A 24,853-nucleotide genomic window follows, 5' to 3' on the forward strand; every position below is an offset into this window, starting at 1 on the left:
TTATTCAGTTTATCAAAATAGTTGAAAAAGTTATTTGACCTCAAGTAGTTCAGGGATTAGAATGATTCTTTACTCAAATATATAAAGCCTTAATGCCTTAAAAAAACACAACCTTGCCCCTTTTCAATCCTACCCTAACATTGAGAACTGATCAATTTTACCATATTTCGCATTTTCTCGTTTCAACTGAACCCCAATTTTTCAATTTTTGATAATCCTTTTTACATAAAGAATGAAATCATTTAATTTAATAAGTCTAAAAATAAAATTAGAGTCATTTTCATTTAAAAAGTACAAATAAGTCTTTTATTTTTAAAAAACTAACAAAAAACCATAATCAAATTAAAATTGTTTTAATTTTTTTATTAATTTAACTAAATCTAAATTTTAAACATAAACAATTAATATATGCTAGACATGGACAACGTTCCTAATTTTTTTTAAAATGAAAAAGACAAAATTTAATATTTCAGAATAGAATTGAAACATAAAAAGGCAAAACAGGGTAAAATTGATGATTTTGTAACGTCGAGCTAAGATTAAAAAGGAGTTAAAAAGCCGGAGTTTGTTTTTTAGGCCAAATATAAAATGCCCCTAAGTTTCTTACATGACTATGTTCAAACCTATAAAAGAAGATGAATTGACTTGCCCTAATTTATTTTCTGCTTCAGAACTTTTTTTTAGTTTTCATGTTTCTTTGGAAATTTGGTCGATTTGAAAAAAGGAATTTCTAAGAAAACATATCCACGCGCTTTGATTATTATACACAATTGAACCTTGATGCACACACGTTATACGCCCAGTGTCAATTGGAATTTTGAACCCGCAAATATCAAAGCAGATTCAGCTGATAACTTTGATTAGTAATCCTGAATTTGTAATTGTTAGACTTTATGTAATGAAATTTGAAAATATGTTTGCATAATCACCCTTTCTAATTTCAAAATTCAAAAACCATTTCATTTATAATTATATTTTCCGAATAAGTCCTTCGAATATTCCGAGAATAATTTACATCAATCACTTCATTAGAGAAGACAAATATTGTTTAAATCACACCATAACTGACCTTTGCCTATCTGATGAAATTATAATGCTTACTTTGAGAAACACTGGCAATGGTTTGGCTGTACGTAGGCAATTTCTTTTCAATGGATTATTTGACAATGATCCACTAATAGAAACCAGATTGCAGTCGTTTTAGGGCATTTAAAACATGGCATTGAAAAACAAGAACGGAAAAAAAATCAATATAGAAGGCTCTAAAGCTAGTTTTCAAACAAGTAAACTTACCTTGACGACAGAATCTGAGTTTACAAACCTACAAAAAGGTGAAATTTCTGCTTCTAGTTTACACAAATTCCTCGAGACGGTATTTGGTGGAGGGAAGAAAAACTAACACTCCTTTTGATAACTATACTATGTGACACAGAAACTCCTGCATCAAAAGTCCGAAAAGTTGAAGACTGACAAGCTCGATATGGCTATGCATTCTGATGTAAGCACAAGAAAGATCACAATGGAGCAAAATGTAAAATATAGGCACAGTAGTAGCTCACCTAATTAGGTTTATGAATTCTCGTGATCAAAATTTTCATCATCTTTCATATACTTCTCTTGGACTGCAGCAACTGTAAACTGCTTAGTTAAGGGAAATCTCATCATTCTACACCTTCAACTTATTAGCTGATGAATTCCAGAGATCTCAGTAGCACATCATACATGTCAAAATTTTCTAACAGAATATAAAATATGTGAGCCTAAGTATAATGATTATGAGAACATCTTATGCAATTTCTAAAAAGAAAGAAGGTAAGAAACTGCATTTAATGTAAATGTCATCAAAATTCCAAAATCCATTCAGGAGTAGTAATGAAGAGAAATTACTAAAGCACAAAAAGGATATCTGTAATAATCCCAATCAGCAGGGCGGACAGCAATCTTGCTGAATTCAGCCGCACTGGCATCCACACCAGCAAATACATACCCATTGGTCTTGTCTATCAACTTCACGAGATTTCCTACACTTTCTTTATCCTGAAAAGTGAAATTTTACTGTGGGCACCATCTAGAATAATCTAGTATGCCTGAAAAAAGCAGTAGATATAAATTGGCATGCCTGGATATCTAAAGTCGTAAAATCAACAAGACTGAAATCTTCTATCACCTCACACAGCTCCTTCGTAAGCTTTCTACAACAAAAATTACAGCACCTTATTTGTATAATTCCAAAAATCAGCAGTCAAATATTTTCCACCTCTGAAACAATATCTAAGAAAGAAAAGACTATATTATTTGCAAAAACAGAAGCAATAAATTTTTTATCATCATCAACAAGATTCTCCTTACAAACTGATGCATCACTGGATTACAAAATATGAAGAAGTTGAAACTTTTAACATCCAGATATAGATTCATAATTAGACAAATCAAGTCCAAGGTAAGATATAATACACCTGAACTTAGAATGCAAAATGGGGCCTATTGAGTGACATAGGTAAATAAACTATGGGCACTTCGGAGTGCACACGCCTAACTAAAATAGGAAGCCAGTTAGAATCTCAGTACCCCAAATCGGCATTGGCAGCATACAACAGTGAAACCCTGCTGACAATGCAGCAGAGACTCTAAATTGTCGCCTGAGCTAAAGGAATCACCAACATGAAGTTCATATTTCAGTAAGTATAATATAATGACAGCGCATATCTTAATAATTGTCCAAAGCTATTCAAGAAAGTCGATACCTTCAACCTTACAAAGATCATAATGTACTGCGGCTAAGACGCAAATGCAACTTCCCTAGGTCTTGCAACCCCCAATCCAGAGTGTCATTTATTAGATATCTATTTTATTTTAGTTCAAGATTACTTCTCTTTAGGGATGCTATGCCTTGGGAAGGCATCCCAGAAGCATGGTTAACATATAAATAAACACCCACAGTACAGGCACAATGAATAGAATCCGACTAGCTGAATTAAAGTTATAAATTTAAAATAAAGACCTGTACTTAGCAGAACGAGGATCCTGATCAAGTTGGTGCTGCAAATATGATAAGTCTTGTACATCAGTATAGAAATCAAGATTAAAAGCTGCAAAAACATAAAAATACATACATATTTAGCAGGGTAAGTATCCCTCAAAATTTTCAACTAAATTTCATAGCCCATACCTCATACCAAATATAAGAGAAACAAAAAAGAAAAGAAAAGAAGTCCCACCCAATTTTCCGTAGTTCTCAATTAGATCAATCTTAGACAAAACATTGATGTGCGGGAGTTCCATATGAAGCATAGTTGATAACGAGAGAATCAATGCACTGATATAGTTCCCAGGATCACTGCATAGATGGGCATCAACTAAATGCACAGCAGTCAACTGCATGATATAAAGGATCCAATGATGTTATCAGCAACAAAATCAAGAAACAAAAAGCTGGAGTCTCTGCAGAGGAAAGCTTTCAGTGTAACAGATGTAGTAGTCATACCCTAAGGTTCAACTTCTTAATGAGTTCCATTATAACATTTTTGGCATTCGAGTGAAGGAAAAATAATTCCACTTGTCCAGGAAAATCGAAAAGAAGGTAGTGATCTGCAAAATAGTACAAAGTAATTACACATAGTAAACACTATCTACTTCAGCTAATCATATTGAATAATACATCGAGCCACAGAGATGGAAAGACAGAGTGTTCTCAAGTCTAAAATGTAAGAGTTCCATTCAATTCATGTCTATTTAGTAATTCTAATGTTTGGGAAGATTATAAGTTTATAGCTTTCAACTTAAAAAAAAAGGCAAAGGCTTCTGAAGGGATTTTGCAAATCATGTTCCAATTGAGATGATTTTGCAGGAATTCAGTTGATCTTAAACATCATAATTTTCAGCAAACATAGTGTCATATATAGAATGTAGAAATGAAATTTACAAGGAATACAATGAAGGGCTTAAATTACTAACCTTTTAGCAAAGGTTTCAATTTAGATTGCAACCAGTCAATGTTCTTCTCTAAGTAATCCATGCAATAAACAAGACCTAGACAAACACAGCAAAATCAAAAAAAAAAAGAACACATTGATTATAAAATCAAAGAACAGCAAAAAAAAAAACTGACCCCCATTAGGACCAAGCGAATGCTCCGCCATAACATCGCTTAATTTAATAAGTTCCTCGATATTCACAGCACAGTCATACCTATAATTTCACGATTCAAAACAAAAGAAAAACTTCAAAATTAGATTTAGCACAAGTAAAACAGATTGTAAGAATTGTAAGAAGAATACGGTAAAGAGTCATTTGCAGGATCCAAATTGATGACGGCGACCTTCCTGCATCAAACTGAAAAATATTAAACAGAGAAACCACGAGACAAATTGGAAATTTGAAGTGAAAATTTTGTTAGTGCGACCTGCCGATGAGACTGAGAAACTGAGACATGCCGTTGCAGTAAGTGGTTTTGCCTGAGCCAGGTGGACCTATCACTACTTGCCCAAACACCATTTTGTTTATGTTCTTGTGAAAAGGTTTTTGTGTTCAGAGGTTTTACCTAAAAGCGCGCAGTTTAGAAATCTAAATTGCAGTGATACTGCTGCAACAAAAGGATTGGAATGCGAAAAAAAAATATAATGACAAAAATGGGGCGTTCCGAGAATCGAACTCGGGACCTCTTGCACCCAAAGCAAGAATCATACCACTAGACCAAACGCCCTTCTGTCGATGTTGCATGCATAAAATTTTAAATTTACAAAAAACAATGAACTTATCATTTCAATCTCTTCAAATAAAGAATTTATTTTTTTAATACAGTTTCATTTGTTAATGAAAAGTCGATTATATGAGTCTTAATTGTAGCCACAAAATTGAACTAAATCTAAAAATAAAAATTGCCAAGTAACTGCAAATTTACATATTCAGATATTATAATAAAATATCATACATCTATAACAAAGAACATCATTCCAACTCTAAAATTTAAAATATAAATTAATCTTTGGATGAAAATGCAAACTTGTGACGGTTGATTTCTAGATAAAGCACCAGCGAGTGATTTTAAAGAGTACGAAACATTAAATTTTGAAATATTTTGCAGAGTTTTCTATTTGAAGCGGATATAAAATAAAATCATATAGAATAGATGAAATTAAAGACAATAGAAAAATTACAATACCTAGCAATATAAGGAGCAGTTCTAGGAAGAGTTTATGAAGAATAGTTGTCCATCTTATAATTTTGAATCTTTTAAAAAATATGAATATAGAAATGCAATAGTTTTTATATCGTAATATTTAAAATTTAAATTTGGTCAATTTTACTGATTTTACAAACTTTTTTTGTATAGTTTTGCCCATTTTATAAAATAATTTATGGATTGCAAAACTAGTAGGCACATGATTGCAGCAGTGAGGGGATATAATTAAACAAGGCTGTCTTGCATACCACATTGAATGATGGAAAGGATGAAGAACCCAAAGCTCACGCACGGGGACTAGCATGATTCATGAATCATTAGTGCATGTGAGTGGCACTCAAATGCTTTTCTGGATTTGTAAGCTGTTCCAGGTTAGCTTTTGTACTAGGCCCATTGTTGGCCCTAGCCCACTTTACCTTGCCCATAAGCAACACCTTCACAACCTAAATTCGGGTAATGTGCAATGCAATTCTCTGATGTGGGTCATCTCTTGACCAATTCATTCATTGATTTCCAGCTCATCATCTTCCACTATGCATATGCTTAGGAACAGTGGCGAATACAGACTTTTATTTCAGGGACGTTCAAATTAAAAATAAAAATTAAATAGTAACATTTTTAAATAAAACTTATAAGCTAATAATATTGTTTTTGTGAAAAAATATTTATTTTGATCTTTCATTTTCTAAAAATGTTGTATAATAACTTCATAAAAATCAAATTCTTTTCGGTGTCGTAATTCGAACCAAATCTTTTAAAAATATTAATCTCAGTCAATTTAATATTTTTAACTTTTAATTATTGTCATTTATTCAATTTAATGACATATTCGTCCATTCCATAAAAATTAATAATTTATAATTTTTTCATTCAGTTTTAACCAAACCATTTTTTTATGAATAACCAAACCAAATTTTAATTGATGTTTTTTTAAAAAAAATGAATAATTAGTAAAAATTTAAATATACTTATTGAAAATAGATTAAAATTAATGATTTTCTAAAATTTGTGTAGAGTCGAGCTCACTCAAAATGATGTGGCTCTTTTATTTGATTAAGCTTTGATATTATTTACTTAAATATAACTTAAATTAAGATTAAATTATTTTTTAACATTATTCTTATCCATAATTCCACTAAGGATGTAATAACAAACAACTTTCAAACACTGCTCCATACCAAAATCTATTGGTATAAGATCACTTTTTTTTACCGATAATTAATTTTTTTTAATTGTCTGGGGCCCAGTGAACCCCTTGGACTCTAGGTAGATCCGTCACTGCTTAGGGGTGTAAACGAATCGAGCCGTTTGCGAGCAGTTCGGTGTTCGGTCGATAAGAGCTCGGTTCATGTTTATTGGTACATAAACGAACTGAACTCGAATTTGATTTTATGTTCGTTCATATAAATAAGCCGAACATAAACATGATATTTTTAAAAAAAAGATTAAAATTGCAATAGCTCTTTGATTATTAACTTTAAGTCACCTATTACCCGACAAACGAAAAGTTTGTAATGTTAAATCGTCAATGGAGTTCATCTAATACGAATAATAGTTTATGATGAATGAGAACTGTGCCGACATAATAATGCAACTATAGGAGGCACATGAAGTTATATGCAAGCAAAGCAAAACTAACGAGTGATTAAACTTACTATGGGGCCTCATTGAAGACCTACAAAAGGATGACTTTTCTTCTTACAGCAGTTACCCATTGGTTATTTTCATCCTCATCATTCTTAAGAAAATCTTGATCAGCTAATTATAGTAGCGGAATTAGAATTTTTTTCCAGTCCGAATTAAATAACATGTAACAATTTAGTTCATTACCACTTCTGGATAGCCCGAGCTGGACTCTATTTGGTCCTAACTTCTCGGCCTCATTTTCTTAAAAATTTCCAACGGTAGTTTAGATTTTTTTTTTTTGATGAATACGATAGTTCACATTTAAATAGCATTTTGACGTAATTAGAAAATTTAGTTAAGAAGGTGAGTTATAAGTCTATAAGGATAAAAAATTTGATTGTGATTTCTTTATATCAACCATGATAAAATATAGAATTAAAACTTTAAAAAAAAATATACGTCTCGGCTAGTACGGGCGCACGGCTCCGCGGGTGGGTGGATCCACCACTGGAATAGTGCCCCTTGCACTTAACTTAATTGATGTAGGAGGACTAATTAGGCATAAAATGTTTCAGTTTAGTCCAAAATCTCCATAATCCTGAGAGAGTACTGGATAGGTCTTGTAATGGTCCCCTAAACCATTGTGGCTCAAATTTCAATGAATTTGACATTACAGATATTGGAAGAAAAAATAAGATGAAGAAGAGAAAGGGCCACCTATTAAATTAGCTACATGGACACCCATGCGCAAGACGTGCCTCCCTGATTTGCATACACTAATCCCCTAATGCTATATGGTTCAACATTTTAATTTAATCTTAACTTGTTTAGTTTGTACTTTTCCTTAAAAAAACATTTTAATTTATACTTATTACTGTCAGCACCACCAAATTTTAGTTTCAATCTTTAGTTTGAGATCCTTCCAAATTAGCAGCAACTCAATGAAGTTGCTATCAGCGAGAAAGGCAGAAATTATATTTAAAGAAAATTAAAGTCAAGTTGTTATTCATCAAAAAAAAGAAAGTTAAGTTGTTATGATAGATCCTTCAAAACAAAAAAGTTGTTACGATAGAGAATAAAATAATTTAATATGTATGTCAATTTTAATTTTTTGGTAGGATTAAATAACTTTATTACGAAAAATTTAATGTTTTTGAAAGTTTATTTTTGGAGGGACTGAATTAAAAAGTTTGAATAATGTGAACTAAATGCCAAAGAGATTAGCTAATAGCTAAACAATGATCAGTAATATGATCCCAACTTGCATTCTATTCCTTTTTTAATGATTTGAGCGACGTCCATGTGGTGGGTTAAAAAATGACGAATTTTCACATAGTTTATAATTAAAAATATGAATGTTAAAACTTGACAATATAGACACTAACTACCAATTTTTTAGAATCATTCAAAATATCAAATAATTTTCGATAAATAAAAATTGATATAAATGCCAGGACGATGTATATTATTGGCGTTTTTCCTTCATAAAATGGATTAGTATCCTGTTTTTTTTTTTAAATTAATAGTTAAAAAGCTCCATTTTTGGTGTCATTAGAAATAAGACGACAGGAAAAAATGCATAAAAAGATCTGAAAGACAGAGGAAGTTAGGTGTTCGAAAGTTAGAGAAAATGATTACCAATTGCCACTAACTTCAATTATATCTCTCCTCTTATCTTCCCCTCTCATAAACTCCTTCTCTATACTGAAACTAAGCAGAAGCTGAAGCCATGGCATTTGCAGGAACAACACAAAAATGCATGGCCTGCGACAAAACTGTGTATCTTGTGGATAAGTTAACTGCTGATAACCGCATCTATCATAAGGCCTGCTTTCGATGCCATCACTGCAAAGGAACTCTCAAGGTATGACTTATGCGTATGAAGTTATGGATCTGGCCATTAAATTACCTTCAAAACATGTTTTGAACTTTGAAAATCAGTTGACACAGATGGATCTGTATGCAGCTTGGCAACTACAATTCCTTCGAAGGCGTGCTCTATTGCAGACCTCATTTTGATCAACTTTTCAAAAGAACTGGTAGTCTAGACAAAAGCTTTGAAGGTACTAAGATCCAACAATCAAACAGTTTTTATTTCACTGTATATACGAATCGTGATAATTGACTTCATTTCAAAATTCTTTCCAGGCACGCCAAAAATCGTTAGAGCTGATAAACCTGCAGACGGTGAGGTAATTTTCTAGAATTTTACGTCTTGTTTATGCTGTACGGAAACTTGTCGAGTATTGAATTTTTCAGTATTTTTGAGTTTGCTTGTACTGAATTTAAAGCTGCTTTAAACAGAAACCTAATGCAACTAAAGTGTCGAATATGTTTGGAGGAACCAGAGATAAATGTGTTGGATGTAAGAAAACTGTGTATCCGACTGAGAAGGTAATTACTTAATAATATATCAAAACGCTTGAGCTGTGTAGTGCAGCTAGCGACTGAAAGTTGAACTGTTTTGTGTATGAAAAGGTTACAGTGAATGGAACACCGTACCATAAGAGCTGCTTCAAATGCATACATGGAGGATGTGTGATTAGCCCTTCCAATTACATAGCACACGAGGGGCGACTCTACTGCAAACACCACCATAACCAACTCATCAAGGAAAAGGGAAACTTAAGCCAACTTGAAGGTGAGGGATCCATGTCTGATCAGAATGCTAATGGAAGAGAAGTTGCTGCTCAATTATGAGTTCCAATTATACATTCCCTGCAGTCCAATTGGGTTTGTGCTTATAGATAGCTGAGATTCTTGAGATTTCTAATTCAAGTATGTGTGCGATTTTGTTTGTTCTATTTGGGATTTTGTTCTTCCATTGGTTCGTGAGCTGCAAATGCCTATTTGATTCTCGTCATATGATTTGTAAACTTCAACCGGTGTAGTTGGTGAAATAATTATTGACTATTGTTCATCAGCATTGCTTATATTCTATATTGCACGAAAATTTATTGAATCCTATACTTCGGGGTCAATCGGCATTCCCAAAAGTGCAAAAAACTTATCAATCCTATATTTCGAGTTCAATCTGCATTCCCAGTAGTGGAAGGAAACTTATTGAATCCTATGTTTTGCCGTTTTATTTGCAGCTGAAAATATTCATGAAACTGTAGTATCCTTAATACGGCGAGATGCATTTGAGCGTACAGCAATTTTCCAAACAAAAGTTCAATTTGGAAAACAATTTCCAGGCTTGTTGCTAGTAAGGCTATATAAAGTTACTTGTTAAGAAAATATAAAGCAGGGAATGGAAAATAGGTGTAAACGAAATCAACACTGAAATTATTATTTCTACCACAAATAGTAAAGAATGCCATTGAGCATTATGGCTTGTGAGCTAAGACTTCTTTAGTACACAAAAAAAATACTCAATCACTAGAACGCTCTTCTATTGTATCAAGTAGACAGCCATTCTGGGCAATATGCTTCAAGTCGATGATAAAATTGTCACCAAGAAATCCAAATCCGAACGTCCCATTTTTATACTCCCAAATCCTTCCCTCAACACGCCAAGGATTTGCCGACGCATCTCCCAAGCCTGGGATGACTAGATCATAACTCGAGTTGATGTACATTGTGCGAGATACCATCTCAGTGTCCATCAGAGGGCAGTGAAAATGCATGTCTTTTGCTGTTACGGGCGGCTGAACATGTGTCCGACTATTGAATAAATAGTCTTCTTCAGGTGAAAATCCAGACTCGACAAATACCAGATTTGATGTCCAAAACACTGGTTTAGAACTAGAAAGTCGTTCTGATAAGTCCCCCACCCTTCTACAGGAAATGCCTACTCCATCATAGGCTACAAGATAAAATTCGAGCTTCATATCATCACAAAGTCCCTGCATCAACAGGCAGGAGCGGATGTGAGCATGACAGTAAAACCTGTTTCTTGTTCATCATCTAAAAAACAATGCATCACTTAAAAAAGGATGCGAAAAGAGAATCAACAATTGGCTACGCCAAAACTACAACAACCTGTTACGGTATTGAAATTGGCTAAGGAGTTTCAGCAGCAAATTTGATCAATTTTTTTTGTTGCCTATCTAACATATGATCAACCCCAAGTGAATTAAGGAACCAGGAGTTCCCATTGACTCGCCAATTCCGATCACCCATTACCAGAATTGACTCCACTAGGCATAATTCTCGGCAAGACATCAGGAATCAGAGCCACTGCTCCTACTTTTAAGGAGACATGCTTAGTGGACATAAAAATGTGATCCCAAACCTACTCAAAGGGTGCCTATAAAATACATCTCAAATGGATATTAATCAGGCTAATCATCTTCTCACATTTACATATATACGTAAAAAAATATACTCCAATGACTGATTAGGCATCATAGTGGTATTCAGGCAACACTGCCTGAATCCTTCTCACTTTTGTATTTTTGCAGGTCAATCTCCAGCCAGCTAAGTTACTTCTCCAATTGTTCTCCAGTGAAATTGAGTTGAACTGCATCACTTCCAACCAAAGAGCAGAGTTCCTCAGAGCTCAAACAGAAATCTTGATTCCAAGTCCAAAGCTTTCATTTTAATGCGGTTATAGTTTTAACTTGGTTCATTACCACCCACAATAGGTTTGCACTTTAATAAACCATAATTGTCAATGGCGTAGTCACCTTGCGGACAACTAACTGCTAAGATGTTATTTAATTGCTAGTCAAGATTTCATTTAGAACATAGCTCAACTCAACTAAACCTTAATCCTAAGTTAACTGGGGTAAAATATCAAACAAAATGCAGGATTGAGCCGATTACCAGAGCTTAAAGGGCAGAAAACAAGACAAGGATCAATACAACGCAATACTAATCCATTCCATTGTGTATCAAAACTAGCTAAAAAACAGTAAAATTTGCACCTCCACAAGCAAAATATCACACTTGCAATCAACATATAATTAAACACCAATAACAATATTACAAAAACAGAACAATCACACACCTTCCACAATCCCTGCAAAGGCCGAGCCAGAGTCGGAGACGAATCAACAATCTTCAAGAAATGCTCCGTCTCCCACTTCTTCCTCCCTTGCTTCTCCTTCTTTTTCCTCCGCAGCTTCCTCATCGCCCTATCAGCACCAGGACTCATCCTGTTCGCATAGTACTCGTACATATCCGAAGTCTCCGGTAAGCTCCCAGGGGACCCACATTCAAATCCATTACAGTTACTGGTAGTAGTAGCAGTACTAACATTAACATCATCACCACCACTGCCATTGCTACACTCTCCTTTCAAATTTGGATAAAGAAAGTCCACATTTTCCTCCACACTAAAATGCATATCCCCAATAAAATTAACATAAACAGCAATCAAATCAGCCATTTCCTGGAACCTCAATTCGCCAGACGGATCAACGTAATTTACAATTTCACCCTCTGGTGATACACTCATAAAAAGGAACGGCGCTTTTATAACGCCGTAGCCACCGTTTTGACTCGGAGAAACACTGTAACCAGATAAAAAAGAAGCGCCCCACTCAAAGAAAACTAACGCCGGAGATTGCTTCTGCTGACTTTGACCGCACCGTCGCCAAAACCCAATTAAATTCTCCCATTTATTAAGCGTTTTGTAGAGGAGCTTGTATGAGATTTTGCCGTTTCCCCATTTCTTGATTTGGGTCTTTGCTCCCCACCGCCGGTCGCAGATTGAGTACCAGAGTTTGCTGTCGTTTTGGCAAATCGGTGAGAATCTTTTCGAAGTGCAAGCGAAATTAGCAATCTCCGTCGGTGATAGGAAAGAGAATATGCAGAACTGCACATCCTCAGGGAAATCGGAGAAAGTAGGCGATAAATTTGAATCCGTTTGCGCCATTTCCAGCAACTTTCAATAAAAGTGATTGTCGTTTTGATTTTGAGGTGTGTGAGAAAATTGAAGTGATATTTTTTTATGTGCCGTACAAGTTTTGAAGTGATGAAGCTGTGCGGTTTAGAATTAGATGCGAATTTGTGATTCCGAATGTTTTGTTTTTGTCCATTAAGAAAACCTGCAGGGTTACGGCAACGCCGGAGCCCGTTAAAGCTCGCAGCCTGATCCTTTGGGCCACTACTTCTTGCTGATCAGTGTAGCCAGGTAGCTTGCCCATCAAAATTATATAATTTTCATCTTAAAATGATAGACCGTTTGTATAAATATAAAAATATAGTTAAATTATTTAAAATTAGCTATCAATTTTATCTTTTTTATAATGTATTAAAATATAAAATCATTAATTTATTTGAGTTTACTTATATATATTTATCACAAATAAATAAGATTTTTAGTCTTTAACTTGTTTATCAAATATAAAAAATGATCAACAACACCGACACAAATAAAATAGCCTGTCAATTTGAGACAAAGAGAATGTGATATAAAAAATTTAAAATTAGTCTTAAAAGAATACGATATAAAAAAAATTATATTTTCATTTTATATCTAACTTTTTAAATTTTGTTTACAAAAACATATTAGATATATATTGCAGATATATAGACGATGTATCTTTGAGATATTTATCTACAATACACCTTCGGTAGCATAAAAAATAGTAGTAAAAAGTAAAACATTTTGTATTTTTCATATAAAGATAATTTTTTTAAAAGTTAAAAGTATATTTATTAGAAATAAGATCTTTTTTTAATAGTTTTATAATTTTCTAATTTTCTAATGGATAAAATGCTTAGTTTCTTTTTTTGTCAAAATATTTAATTTTTTATACCTAGATAATAGTTGTAAAAAACTTATACACTGAAAAAATATTGAGGTTCTAATGAAATTATGTTAAAAAACCATAATTTGTTTGTCCTTAAACCACATCCACAAATGTGGCCCTTGAACTAGAGGAATTCACAAAATGAGACCCCTGCAACGATTTGTTGAACCCCCTCTAGCTTAGTAGAAATTACATACAAATTCTCCATCAGAGGCCATATATTACTAAAAACTCCATCGCCAATCTTGTGGATGATACCATTCTTGATCAGTGGAGGAACTATAACTCCAATTTATGAGGGTCAAAATTTTAACATTTTGTTATTTAGAAATATCAAACGGCCGTAAAAACAGTGCAAATGTATTAATTTGCAGTTATAAGGGCGTTTCTACAAGGGAAAACCGCCCCTAACACATGTAGGGGCGGTTTCTAGGGACAAACTGTCTTCCGCCCTTTGTTCTTGATGATCTCTTCAACTTGCTTTACTTGCAGTGAGTTGCAAACTGCGTCGCACATACTAGTTTTCACGTTTATGCTGAGAATAAAAGAAGATTTTTGAAATTTGACATGTTGACCCGAGACTGTTTCATAAGAAGCAAGATTATCTCTAATACAATCAGCTTCGTGACCAGAAGTATGGAAGAACAAGTAACCATCGTCCGCAAAAGAAAAGGGAGACGGTAGGCGCTGATGAAGTAATTTTGAAACCATAAATAGCCTTAGTCTACTTTAGTCCAATGTTTTTTAAACCGGACCAGAGATCGAACCGGTTTCATCGGGAGTTTATGGTTCAACCGGGTTCAATCGGATTTTTAAATTATAATAAATATAAATTATTTAAATTGAAAATACATGCATTATAAATAAAAAATATGATACAATATTTAAATTAAATTATCTATTATATTTTTTATATAAAATATAATTATATGATTAATTTTTAAGAATATATAGAATAATTTCTCTAAATGAGAAAAAAATTAGTTTTTTATTTTAACAATAATTATTATTAAATTAAAATTATACAATTAAAGTTTATAAATAAAAAATATGACAAAATATTTAAATAAAATTAAAGTTTATAAATAAAAATATGACAAAATATTTAAATAGAATTAATTACTGAACGTGTGAAATACAATTATAATTGATATACATAGTGTATATAGAATAATCATATTTTATGAGAAAGAAAAAACATAACTTTTAATTTAACATGTCATCATATTTTTATTTTGAAATAATTTAATATAAGAAATATAATTATAATTTATAAATAATAATATTCAAGAATATATACAAGAATTATTTTATATGAAAGAGATAAATATATTATTTTTTAATTTAATAATTATTAATTATTAAATTAGAAATATAATATAATATTTTATAAATAAAAAATTGCTTAATTATTAAAAAAAAACCCACCTTGAACTTTCTTTTCGTTTATACCCTGATCTTGTAAAAATATCATTTGTACCCAATTTTGAGTTTTTATGTTTCATCTCTACCCAAAAGTACTAAAATTGTCTCTTTTCACTTGAAAAAAAGTTTAAGATAATCCTTCAATTTATATTTATATACTAATTAAACGTATGATATAACCTTTTATTTAATTATTTTTAATTTTTTCATCCTTTAATTCTTAAATTATCAATTACTATATTTTTGTATTGGGTAGAGATGAAACCTAAAAATTCAAAATTGGGTACAAATGATTTTTTACAAGGTCATGATATAAACGGAAAAAAAATTCAAGGTGGTTTTTTTTTAAGTAATTAGGCCTAAAAATATGATAATATATTTAAATAAAAATTATACTTTATTTTTTATGAAATATAATTATAAATAATTAATATTTAAAAATATATGATAGTATTAGAAAGAGTGTAGTTATATTTTTTGAGTAAAAATATTTATTAATAAAAATTAAAATGTCATATGAAAGAGAATTAGTGTGTGTAAGAATAATTAATGTGTGTAAAAATTTATAGGAGGGAGAATAAGAGGCACATGGGTGAGAGAAAACAAAGACACATGGTAGGGACCACAAAATGCCTTTTCTGTCAAAAGAAGTGTCTTTTTAACCATTTTTTGGAAAATCGGATTTTGTCGGTTTTTATGCTAAATCCGATTTTCCGGTTAAATTCGGGTTTTGACCGGTTTTAACTGGTTTTTAAGCATTCCGATTTTAACAAGAAACCGGACCGGACACACAGCTGGTTCCCGGTTAATCCGGTCCGACCAGCCTGTCTGGTTCGGTTTTCAAAACATTGCTTTAGTCTAAAGAAGCCTTGACAAACTCTTGGCACAAATAATGAAGTTCAAGGGGACCTCCCCTTGCTTGAGGCCTGTCATGAAGAATAGAGTACCGAAAGTCTCAACACACAACATTATCCAATTTATCCAAGTCAAAGAAAAACTTAGAGCTGTAAGCATATCTCGGACAAATTTCCACTGTACACGCTCATAAGCCTTGCTCATGTCAATTGTAAGAGCAGCCAAACTACCTTATCTTTTTGCACTTTTGATGATGGATTAATTCATATGCAACAATGACATTGTCTGAGATTAGTCGCTCCGGCAAGAATGCACTTTGGAAAGGAGAGATGATGAAGGAAAGCACTTGCTTAAGCCAACTTTCAGCTACAGGTTATATGGAATATTCTCCTTTTGCTCGTCCTATGGTCATAATTTTGCATCCCTTAGAAAAACATTTGTATCTTTTAAATGAATAACATTAGCATTTAATAGGTTCAAATTCAAGGAAAAAGCACACTTTCTACATATGCAGATCTTAATGAAAGTACATAACTACAGGCTTCTTTTACAACAGAAATAGAATGAGAAATAAATTAGAAATTCTCATGCTAAATTTCAATTCCAGCAGTAGAGAAACCTCTCATTTTCTCTCCTGTTATAATATTATAATGAAAAAATCTTCTACAAATCGCTATTATTCGACCTGGATCGGCGAAAATCCTTTAACTCGCCATGAATGTCTTTAGTATCACGCCGCTTCATTTTCACATCACCTACTCTATCCCCACAGTTAAAAATTTGATCCAGCGCCTCCTGTATAGTTTCAGGACTAACAAATTCCACACCTTCCAATTCAAGCAAATTTCCATACAGTTCCAAGAATTTAGCATAGGCAGGAACCAGTAAATTCACAGTGGCTTCTCCAATCTGAACTCTCAAATCACCATCAGGAATCGCATAACCAGACTCTTTACTATGCCTCTCTGCAATTTCATCAAAACCCTTTAAAAAAGACACAATTTTACCTCTCACTACGTTGACATTAATCATCTCTTTATGACTCGTACTGCTGTTTCTTATTTTCACTTCTTGATCCTTTTCAAGAATCCTGACAAGTGGCATCCAAACTTGTCGTTGATACATGTAAGCTGATTCTTCAGTTACTACCTTGTAATTCTGTTTCAGGTATTGCTCTCCTAATAGCTTCCCGAGCTCGGTGTTTCTGGTTCTCATGTAAATGTACCAGTAAGTGTTCATGGCAAACACATGGGGTAGAACTTTGTCTCTGTAACGCAATCTTTTTGATTCTGTGTTTCTTTTAAGTGCTTCCATTATGTTTGTGAGTGCTTCATTGAGTAAACTCTCGTCAGGTTCGGGTTTTGATAAGATTCCGACTTTCCAAATTTGTTCTGTGCGGAGAACTTTAGCCATTGGTGCACTGTAATTTCCAGTGCATAAGTATTTGAGGTAATTTATGGCGTACCTGACCAGTTTTGGGACTGAACCATCTTGTGGTGGTGGTAAACCATCCGAATTCCCTTCAATTTTGAGACCGAATTCCCAGAAAACTTTGCTAGAGGCGTTGATTAATAATTTTTCTAGCTCTCGAAATCTTGTGCAGATATCAGCTCCAGCTTCGCCTTCAAAGATTTCAGAGACTTCTGTTTTAAGCTTTTCTAATGAATCGAACATGTCTAGGAGCTTGAAAAGCTTTTGAGGTTCTTTGTCGCTTCTTGCTACGCCTTCTCCAAATCGAAAAAAGACTGCCATGATTTTGTCTGCAATTTTAACAAAGCATTCCATCCAGACAGCTCCATTCATTAATCCTCCAAGAACTTGGTTGGTGAGTTTCTTTTCTGATAGTAAAACTGTTCTAACTGCAAGTTGAAAATGTTGGATCCAAAGACTGATCGATGTCTCTAAATTCTCCCACTCCATTCCGTCGATTTCTTCAGGATTGTATGTCCTCAAATAATCTGGATTCAGTCGCATTAATGCTTTGGCCGCTCTTTTATATCTCACCTACAAATTGAACGACAAAAATTAAGTATTTGATGTTTATCATAAGTAAACTTAGACTACAATTGTTTGAAAATAATTAAGTTATATTACCATCATTGATGAAACTTATGTGCTCCTTCCGTCCCAACAGAGTTGTCCATGTTTATTGCGACGGAAGGAGTCTTTTAAAGGGATTTTAGTTACATGAAACTAAATAAAACATTGAGCTTTAAAATCCGGGGAAAACAGTAATTCTGTGATTGATAGTAATTTTTTTTCTTTCTAAATTTTGACATACCTTGAGGAATACATCAATGCATATATCCAAGCAATCATTAGCAGCTAATGTCTCAGAAATTCGTCTGAGAATTTTAATCTCCATGGCCGAAGCCAGATCAGAATTAGGAGCTTTGACATCAGATTCATCGTCATTATCCTCACGCGACTCGTCAATATTTTGGTGCTTTAACTGCAACAAAATACCCTCAAAATCATCTTGCAAATTGAGTAGAGCTTCATCAAGTAATCCATCAAATTTCACAGCATCAACCTCCGTTTCGAAGAGAGCTTTAAGAGTAACCAGAGTTTCTCTCAACCTATGCGCTCTGTACTGATCAGTGGCTTTAGTCCTGCTCAGAAATTCAACCACTTCTTGTAGCTTCTGAATCACCGGCTCACCATCCTGACTAATTGTGTTGATAGCTGCATTTAACTTATCCACGCAATCAACGAACTTAAGCAAGAGTTTAAGCCTTTTCTTTGGCTTTTCCTCGGCGGATAATTCGGAAGAAACTGCGAGGATTTTGGTTTGGAGAGATTCCGTAAGCTTGAAGGTATCGAGGAGAAGAAGAGCAGGCGAGACAGCTCTGTTGATTCTTGTTTCGAGAGCTTTTGCAGCAACAGATAGAGAATGCAAAGGAGCTAATCTCTTAGAAGTTATTGATAGACAGTCATCAATTTGAGTAAATCTATTGCCCATTTTTTGTAAGCTGTTTTCCATTTTTTTCGATGCTTCAAGTAGAGATTTCAAATCCGATGATGCTGACTTTAGTCTGGTCAGAATGGACTCGTCTTCTTGAATCGACATCGATCGATTTCGAGGTTTCTGTAGAGCTACGGGAAGGGAAATCAAAAAAGTGTATTTTGGAAAAGAGTTCTGATTATTTTATCAGTTGCAAGCACAACATTGTAGCGATTGAAACTAAGAACAAATGGCATTAGCATTTTGGAAGCTGCCAAATGGCTAGAGAAACTAAGGCAAAGGCACAAATGCGCTGCCGTTTTGCCACATGAAATGACAGCAAAATTCAGAAAATCCAAACACTAAACGCTGACTTTAATCACAGAAAATGACATGGCTGCTGACTCAGCTGGTGGGCTTTTTAAAATAGCCCATAAAGTCCCATTCAAAGAAGAGATTTTTACACAAATAGCAGAAACAACTAAAATATTTACAGGAATACTACCTAAACATTTACTTTACAAAAATTCTGTCAAATGGAAACTTAATTACTAAAAATACAACCTATTGATTTTTATTTACAAATATACAGTGTTGTGTCTTTTACTCAACAAATAATCGTTTCTGTTCATAACACACAAACTTATCAAACATCAAAATGAAATTTACCCTATCAAAATTTAATATCCAAAAAATAATAATTGCCTTCTTTGTGTTTTCTTAATCAATTATAATAAATTAGAACATCCTAAATTGTAAAATTATGTATTGAAACTTTTCTCATTGATTTCAAAATTTGGATCTACCATTTACCCAACTCCAGAAAAAAAAAGTTCAAAAATTCTAAACTTGATAATTTTCTTCAACAAATACGCAGAGGACAACGACGATATGGCGAGCGGAGGAGGAAAGCGGCGGCGATCAGAGGGCGAGGGACAACGGCGTGGCGAGCGAAGGAAAAGTAAGAAACGACGATGTGACGAGCGGAGGTCTGAAGCGGCGACGATCAAAGGAGGAAAGCGACGGCGAGGGATGACGGCGTGGCAAGCAAAGGAAAAGCAAGAGAGCAAAGTTTTTTGGAAGAAACGGTTTTGATATGTTAACCTAATTATACGAAGGAGATGACCTTCTTTTTTGTTCAGTTTTAAGTCTATAAGGAAATTTAGTTTAATTCTATAACTGTAAATATAATATAATAAGGTAGTATATGTGTAATTATAAAATATTTGAATTATCTTTTTGTAAACTGCAAACCGGTATTGTATTGTTGTAATTAAAGTTGCTTTTGTTGGTATAACGTGTAATTTCTTCTTCAAAGATTTAACATATGGGCCTTGACTAGATTGATCCACTAGCTCATTATTATGACCACGTTGCTGACTTGGTAAGGATGAATTATGAATATAAGCAGCAAGGACCACTAGCCAGAATGTTCTGGTATTTTCGCGGCAACAAATTTTTAAACCTCCCAGTTCTTCTTATTCGACGACTAACAGATTAATCATAATTGAAGAAATCATAGGTTTGAAGTCCGATTTCGAAACTCAAAACCAAAAGAAGAATGGCGATGTGTCGACAACGATGGACACGAGATCTAACTCGGGTTCTTGCATGCTCAAGAAGGAGATGCTTCTTCTCTACTGACGCCTTGGTGGAGGTTAAACCTAGCGAGATTGGCCTTATATCTGGAATCCCTGAGCAACACCTCCGACGAAGGGTAATTTAATTCTTTTCATTTTATATTTTTTTTCTGCATCTTTTATTGTTGAATAATTTTGAATACTACTCATTTTTATTTGCTTAAAAGTGGACCAAATGCGGTACTCTGGTTTGGTAGGGTTTTAAATATAGTGCAGGTTTAGGAATTTGGAATTAATTTTAGTGCGCTTGGCTGAAATGAATTTTATGTTTTTTATAGATTTCAATTGAATGTCTACAATATGTAATGTTTGGTTCAAATGAATTTTCACAATCTAAATTTGCAATTACACTTCAAGTATAATATTTTAAATTATTCCATTCCATTTCATTTAAAACTAATTTTATTTTTAAAATTTGGGATATCAAACAGAAAATTCATTTAGAAGTGAAATTAATTCTATGATAGAATTGAACCAGGCAGGCCCTAAGAAATGGAAAATATTTAATGTATGAATTAGTTTGTGGTTCCTTCGATTCATTTATGCTATATGTTTGTGAATTTTATGAATTTCCAGGTAATTATTTACTCACCTGCTCGAACTGCGACACAGCAGGGCTCAGGGAAAGTTGGGAGATGGAAAATTGATTTTTTATCCACACAGAAGTATGCCACTGTCGATTGTATCAGATTCATTTGATATTCCTAACAAGTAATTTTAAGTAGGAAATGAGTATAAAAATGGCGAAGCTGGTTAAGGTTTATATGTTCCGTAAAGTGTGTTTGGATTGGTGTTTGATTCAGGTGGGAAAATCCATTAATGGGTTGGACATCTACTGGAGATCCTTATGCCAATGTTGGTGAGGCAGGACTCAGTTTTGACAGTGTAGAAGCTGCAAAGACATTTGCTGAAAAACATGGTTGGGAATACACGGTAGTGCTCTTTCTACTGAAGTTTTGCTATGTTAAAGCCGCTATATTTAATCCTCTGACCTTAATCACAATTGCTGAGAAAAGATAAGGTCTTGTTTTAGGCTGAATCCTATCTATTTTACTTAAATATGTAGAGTGTAAAAATGACAGCAAAATGTTGGTTCTTACATGTATTTTTGAACTGCTAACCGTAATAAATTATCTTCGATCTTTATGTTTGCATAGCCTTAAAAGGATTACATTTCTTGTGTGCAGGTCAGGAAGCGCCATGCTCCTCTTTTGAAGGTTTGAAGATTTCTTTATTCTAGATTACATAGAAAAGTTTAAGCTGCTTTATCTTGAAATTAAAATAGTTACTGTAACAGGCCATCGCGATGTTATGAGTATAACACTCAAGTATGGAAGAAAAAAATACTAATCTAGAAGAATTCCTAATCTTGAAGTGAAAAAATACTAATCTAGAAGAACTTCTAATCCTGAAGTTGCCTGATTTGAACTAACGATTAGCATACAAGACTCTTAAAATATTAAGATGAGCTTACTAGAATCTACTAATTTTTTAAAGATATGAGTGCGATTTTCTTAAACAAACTAAACTTTCTGCAGCCCAAATCTTATGCTGACAACTTCAAATGGAAGGGCCCTGTAAAGAGCGATGATAATTAGTGCAACAGATTGGACCTCAAAGGCTGTAAGCTTTATCTAATATGTGCATAATAATTTCTTTTCTTTGATGCTCGACATTCTGTAAGCTTTATTGTAATGCTATTAGTATAATGTTATTGTATATATGCTTCATATCCTGTAATGAATTTTTTGACTAGAAAAAAGAATGATTGGGTGTGTGTGTGAAATTCTATTTGTCCACCTTGATGTCTGACTTTGAAATCCGTTACTCATTTGTCCATCATCAAGATGGAGACAAGATAGATAGAGAACGATAAAGACAAGTAAAAATGTAACATATTTTAAAACATTTTGACTTGAACTGGAAAAGCTAACAAAAACTATACATATACTTCTATTTCTTCCTATGTATTATACATATTGGTAGCTAGATCTTCTAGTGGATTACTTTTGTATACAATTTAATATTTAAGTACTGATGTTCAAGCATTGGTGTTAGACTCAAAACACTCCTTGGATTGGGTGTGAAGCCTCCAAGCAAAGAGGTAATCTTTGGACTGGCAGGATAATCTAATAACATCACAGAAAGCAGTTAATGCTTTCTTCTTCCCTTCATGCCCCCATTCTATATTCACCCAGCAACAAAACTTATTTGATGAAGACGGCGGCACCTTCGAATCGGCAAGATGAAGTATCACCTCGCCGCATATCCTCTTGCATGAGCTGCCACCAAACCTGTTATCACCCGTCACCATCGAGTCTAGCCAAGAACACTCCGGCTGGCCAACCATTTCCGTATATGCGGAATTCGCCAATCTGACTTTGTAGTTGGAATCGCATACCACTATTGGTAAGGCGTCGGACTCGATATCTTCCTCGACCTCCTCCGGCTTCTTTGAGAGTTGTATAGGTTGGGTTGAGTTTAGTGTCTCAGTAATGCATCCAACGCTTATGGTCGAGCCAACGGGTCGAATTGGCCGAGGCGATATAACATTGCTGGTGGGTGTATTTTGCAGTTGCTGCAACAGATCCTTTTCTTCAGGGATTTCAGCCACTGTGTTCAAATCTATGAGAATCTCCCTTCGTGGTTCCATACAACTGATTTCAGGCGACTGACACGGAAGAAGAGAAAGCGTCACCAAATCTGAAGGGGCAGTGTCCAAGTTATTGGTATTAACACCAACAAAGCCTGGAACAGAAAGCTGAGAAAGGCCATGAGCGAAACCCTGCAGAGAAAGATGCCTAGCCGGAGATATTACATGACCGGTAGAGGAAACGCCGAGGATATGGGTCGTTCTTGGTCTTTTCATGATCGGCGGCGACAAGGCGGCTCTCCCTCTTTTCCTGGTTCTAGTTGGCCTAGCTTGCAATTGCGGCCAGAGATTCCTCAGGTAAGGAGATTGCCTTATCTTCTGAGACATTGACGGGGTGTCACCCAAGGAGTTGGCAGAGCCCTCAGGCTTAGGCGCTATGGGTCTGTAGCGAGACATAATCTCAGCCGTTTTCTCCGTGGTAGAGTAAGGACTCAGAGTCTTGATCATGGCTGGCTCAGCTAATTCTCTCAGAATGAGAAAAAAAAAAGAGATCAAGAACTGCGTCAAGACGAAGAACAAAACGGTGAAGAGAATGCGGCAATTGGGTAGGGATTTTAGGAAGGGCTGATTAGTTGAGCTGGGATTTTAAGTGTTGTATGTAGCCAATGATAGAGAGGCAGCATGAAGCTAAGAGGCAGGAGAAAAGGACACGTGGAAAGAAAAGGATGGGTACGTGTTTAAACAAGTAGGAGATGGGGACATGTGGGATTTGGGTATAATAGTGGGTCCATGCATGGCTACACATACCCGATGGATAGACAGTAGTTTTTGACGACTGAGCCAAGTCAGTTTGTGCTTATTCTTTTCTCTCTGTGTCTGCTGGCTGTGTCGCTCAGCCAATCAAAACGCTCTCTCTTCTTAACGCGTGTGAACTTGGCTGCCATGCGTGCCTACACCTATCACCATTGGCTTGGCCATTTGTTGTTTTTCTTGCCTTTACTCAAATGCCCTCGTGCTTTTGATCGGTTATTTTTGTCCGCTTACACGTGTAAGCTTCTGATCATCGTTGTTTTGCATGTAAAGGGAGGAGTTGGATTCCGATTGGTTGGTTTTGTGAGCCAAACTTTCTACATCAGAGAATGCTAATTAGTTACACGTGGCTTTCTCATAAGGAAGCTACCAAAACATGGTGCTTACATTTGTGTAGCTTGGTGCTTTAGAGCAACTCCGATAACATTTTTTTTTTAAAAAAAAAACTCAACTTGAAATAAAATGTAAAAATAATTTTAACGTTTTTGAAATATAACAAATCAATGTTACTATAATAAAATGGATCCTAACATTTGAAAATCTCAAAAATTAGACCTGGTCACTATAATTAATACTTCCTCCGTTCTGTAAAGATAGAAAAATTAGCTACTTTTTTTGTCCCACAAAGATAGACAAATTAGTGTTAGTTAACTATAAATTATTAAAATAATCTTATATCAACATTAATTGATTTAAAGTTTCAATATATGTTTTTTATGCATCTAAAATCACATTGGCTAATATTTATATAGTGGCTTTGAGTTGTGTGAATCACTAATTTAACATGATTTACTTCAAGAAATTAAAAGGACAATTTAGAAAAATTATCACAATTACCTATAATTAACTACTTTCTTAATTTTTGTGAAATAGCTATTTTTTCTATCTTTACGGGACGGAGGGAGTATATTACTAGCTTCGTAAAGAATATTTGTTCCGTCTAATAAAAATAGGCTAAATGACTATCTTGGGCGTTACAAACTGTACGTAAAATTATTATATTAATCTGAATAATATTAATATTCACCTTCATTAATTTCAACCATTTTTGTTATATTTTATAAATCATCATTA

At 34.1% G+C, this 24,853-nt stretch overlaps 6 protein-coding genes and 1 non-coding gene across 8 annotated transcripts; 2 read left to right on the top strand and 5 right to left on the bottom strand.

Moving 5' to 3' along the window:
- Window positions 1-1,269: 1,269 nt before the first annotated feature.
- LOC126666097 (GPN-loop GTPase QQT1) lies at window positions 1,270-4,588 on the bottom strand. Its single transcript, XM_050359059.1, has 11 exons — window positions 4,403-4,588; window positions 4,278-4,322; window positions 4,109-4,188; window positions 3,955-4,029; window positions 3,485-3,588; window positions 3,219-3,375; window positions 3,002-3,089; window positions 2,120-2,192; window positions 1,906-2,037; window positions 1,560-1,632; window positions 1,270-1,438 (listed from the first exon to the last, which is right to left on the bottom strand). Exons 1-10 carry the CDS (start codon window positions 4,492-4,494, stop codon window positions 1,570-1,572), a joined length of 909 nt encoding a protein of 302 aa, XP_050215016.1. The 5' UTR covers window positions 4,495-4,588; the 3' UTR covers window positions 1,270-1,438; window positions 1,560-1,569.
- A 42-nt stretch (window positions 4,589-4,630) lies between these two features.
- TRNAP-UGG (transfer RNA proline (anticodon UGG)) lies at window positions 4,631-4,702 on the bottom strand. Its single transcript has one exon. It is a non-coding gene; the product is annotated as a tRNA-Pro (tRNA).
- Window positions 4,703-8,358: 3,656 nt separating this feature from the next.
- On the top strand, window positions 8,359-9,731 carry LOC126660396 (LIM domain-containing protein WLIM1). The gene is made up of 5 exons (XM_050353874.2): window positions 8,359-8,672; window positions 8,775-8,871; window positions 8,957-9,000; window positions 9,113-9,202; window positions 9,287-9,731. Exons 1-5 carry the CDS (start codon window positions 8,538-8,540, stop codon window positions 9,506-9,508), a joined length of 588 nt encoding a protein of 195 aa, XP_050209831.1. The 5' UTR covers window positions 8,359-8,537; the 3' UTR covers window positions 9,509-9,731.
- A 344-nt stretch (window positions 9,732-10,075) lies between these two features.
- On the bottom strand, window positions 10,076-12,834 carry LOC126660388 (F-box protein At3g12350). Its single transcript, XM_050353862.2, has 2 exons — window positions 11,763-12,834; window positions 10,076-10,656 (listed from the first exon to the last, which is right to left on the bottom strand). The coding sequence occupies exons 1-2, from the start codon at window positions 12,630-12,632 to the stop codon at window positions 10,183-10,185; spliced, it is 1,344 nt and encodes a 447-aa protein (XP_050209819.1). The 5' UTR covers window positions 12,633-12,834; the 3' UTR covers window positions 10,076-10,182.
- A 3,439-nt stretch (window positions 12,835-16,273) lies between these two features.
- Window positions 16,274-19,922, bottom strand: LOC126681306 (exocyst complex component EXO70I-like). The gene is made up of 2 exons (XM_050376835.2): window positions 18,074-19,922; window positions 16,274-17,796 (listed from the first exon to the last, which is right to left on the bottom strand). Exons 1-2 carry the CDS (start codon window positions 18,860-18,862, stop codon window positions 16,456-16,458), a joined length of 2,130 nt encoding a protein of 709 aa, XP_050232792.1. The 5' UTR covers window positions 18,863-19,922; the 3' UTR covers window positions 16,274-16,455.
- A 227-nt stretch (window positions 19,923-20,149) lies between these two features.
- On the top strand, window positions 20,150-22,162 carry LOC126678085 (NADH dehydrogenase [ubiquinone] iron-sulfur protein 4, mitochondrial-like). Of its 2 annotated transcripts, none has more exons than XM_050372961.2 (5): window positions 20,150-20,453; window positions 20,953-21,041; window positions 21,180-21,309; window positions 21,564-21,593; window positions 21,915-22,162. In XM_050372961.2, the coding sequence occupies exons 1-5, from the start codon at window positions 20,298-20,300 to the stop codon at window positions 21,972-21,974; spliced, it is 465 nt and encodes a 154-aa protein (XP_050228918.1). In that variant the 5' UTR covers window positions 20,150-20,297; the 3' UTR covers window positions 21,975-22,162. The 2 variants fall into 2 exon arrangements, with proteins under 2 accessions (XP_050228918.1, XP_055960358.1); XM_056104383.1 differs by having other exon boundaries at window positions 21,180-21,397; window positions 21,915-21,973.
- Window positions 22,163-22,267: 105 nt separating this feature from the next.
- LOC126678077 (uncharacterized) lies at window positions 22,268-24,212 on the bottom strand. Its single transcript, XM_050372949.2, has one exon. The coding sequence runs from the start codon at window positions 23,474-23,476 to the stop codon at window positions 22,418-22,420; it is 1,059 nt and encodes a 352-aa protein (XP_050228906.1). The 5' UTR covers window positions 23,477-24,212; the 3' UTR covers window positions 22,268-22,417.
- Between the last annotated feature and the right edge of the window lie 641 nt (window positions 24,213-24,853).

The sequence above is a fragment of the Mercurialis annua genome, linkage group LG1-X (assembly GCF_937616625.2).
Source record: "Mercurialis annua linkage group LG1-X, ddMerAnnu1.2, whole genome shotgun sequence".
NCBI lineage: Eukaryota > Viridiplantae > Streptophyta > Magnoliopsida > Malpighiales > Euphorbiaceae > Mercurialis > Mercurialis annua.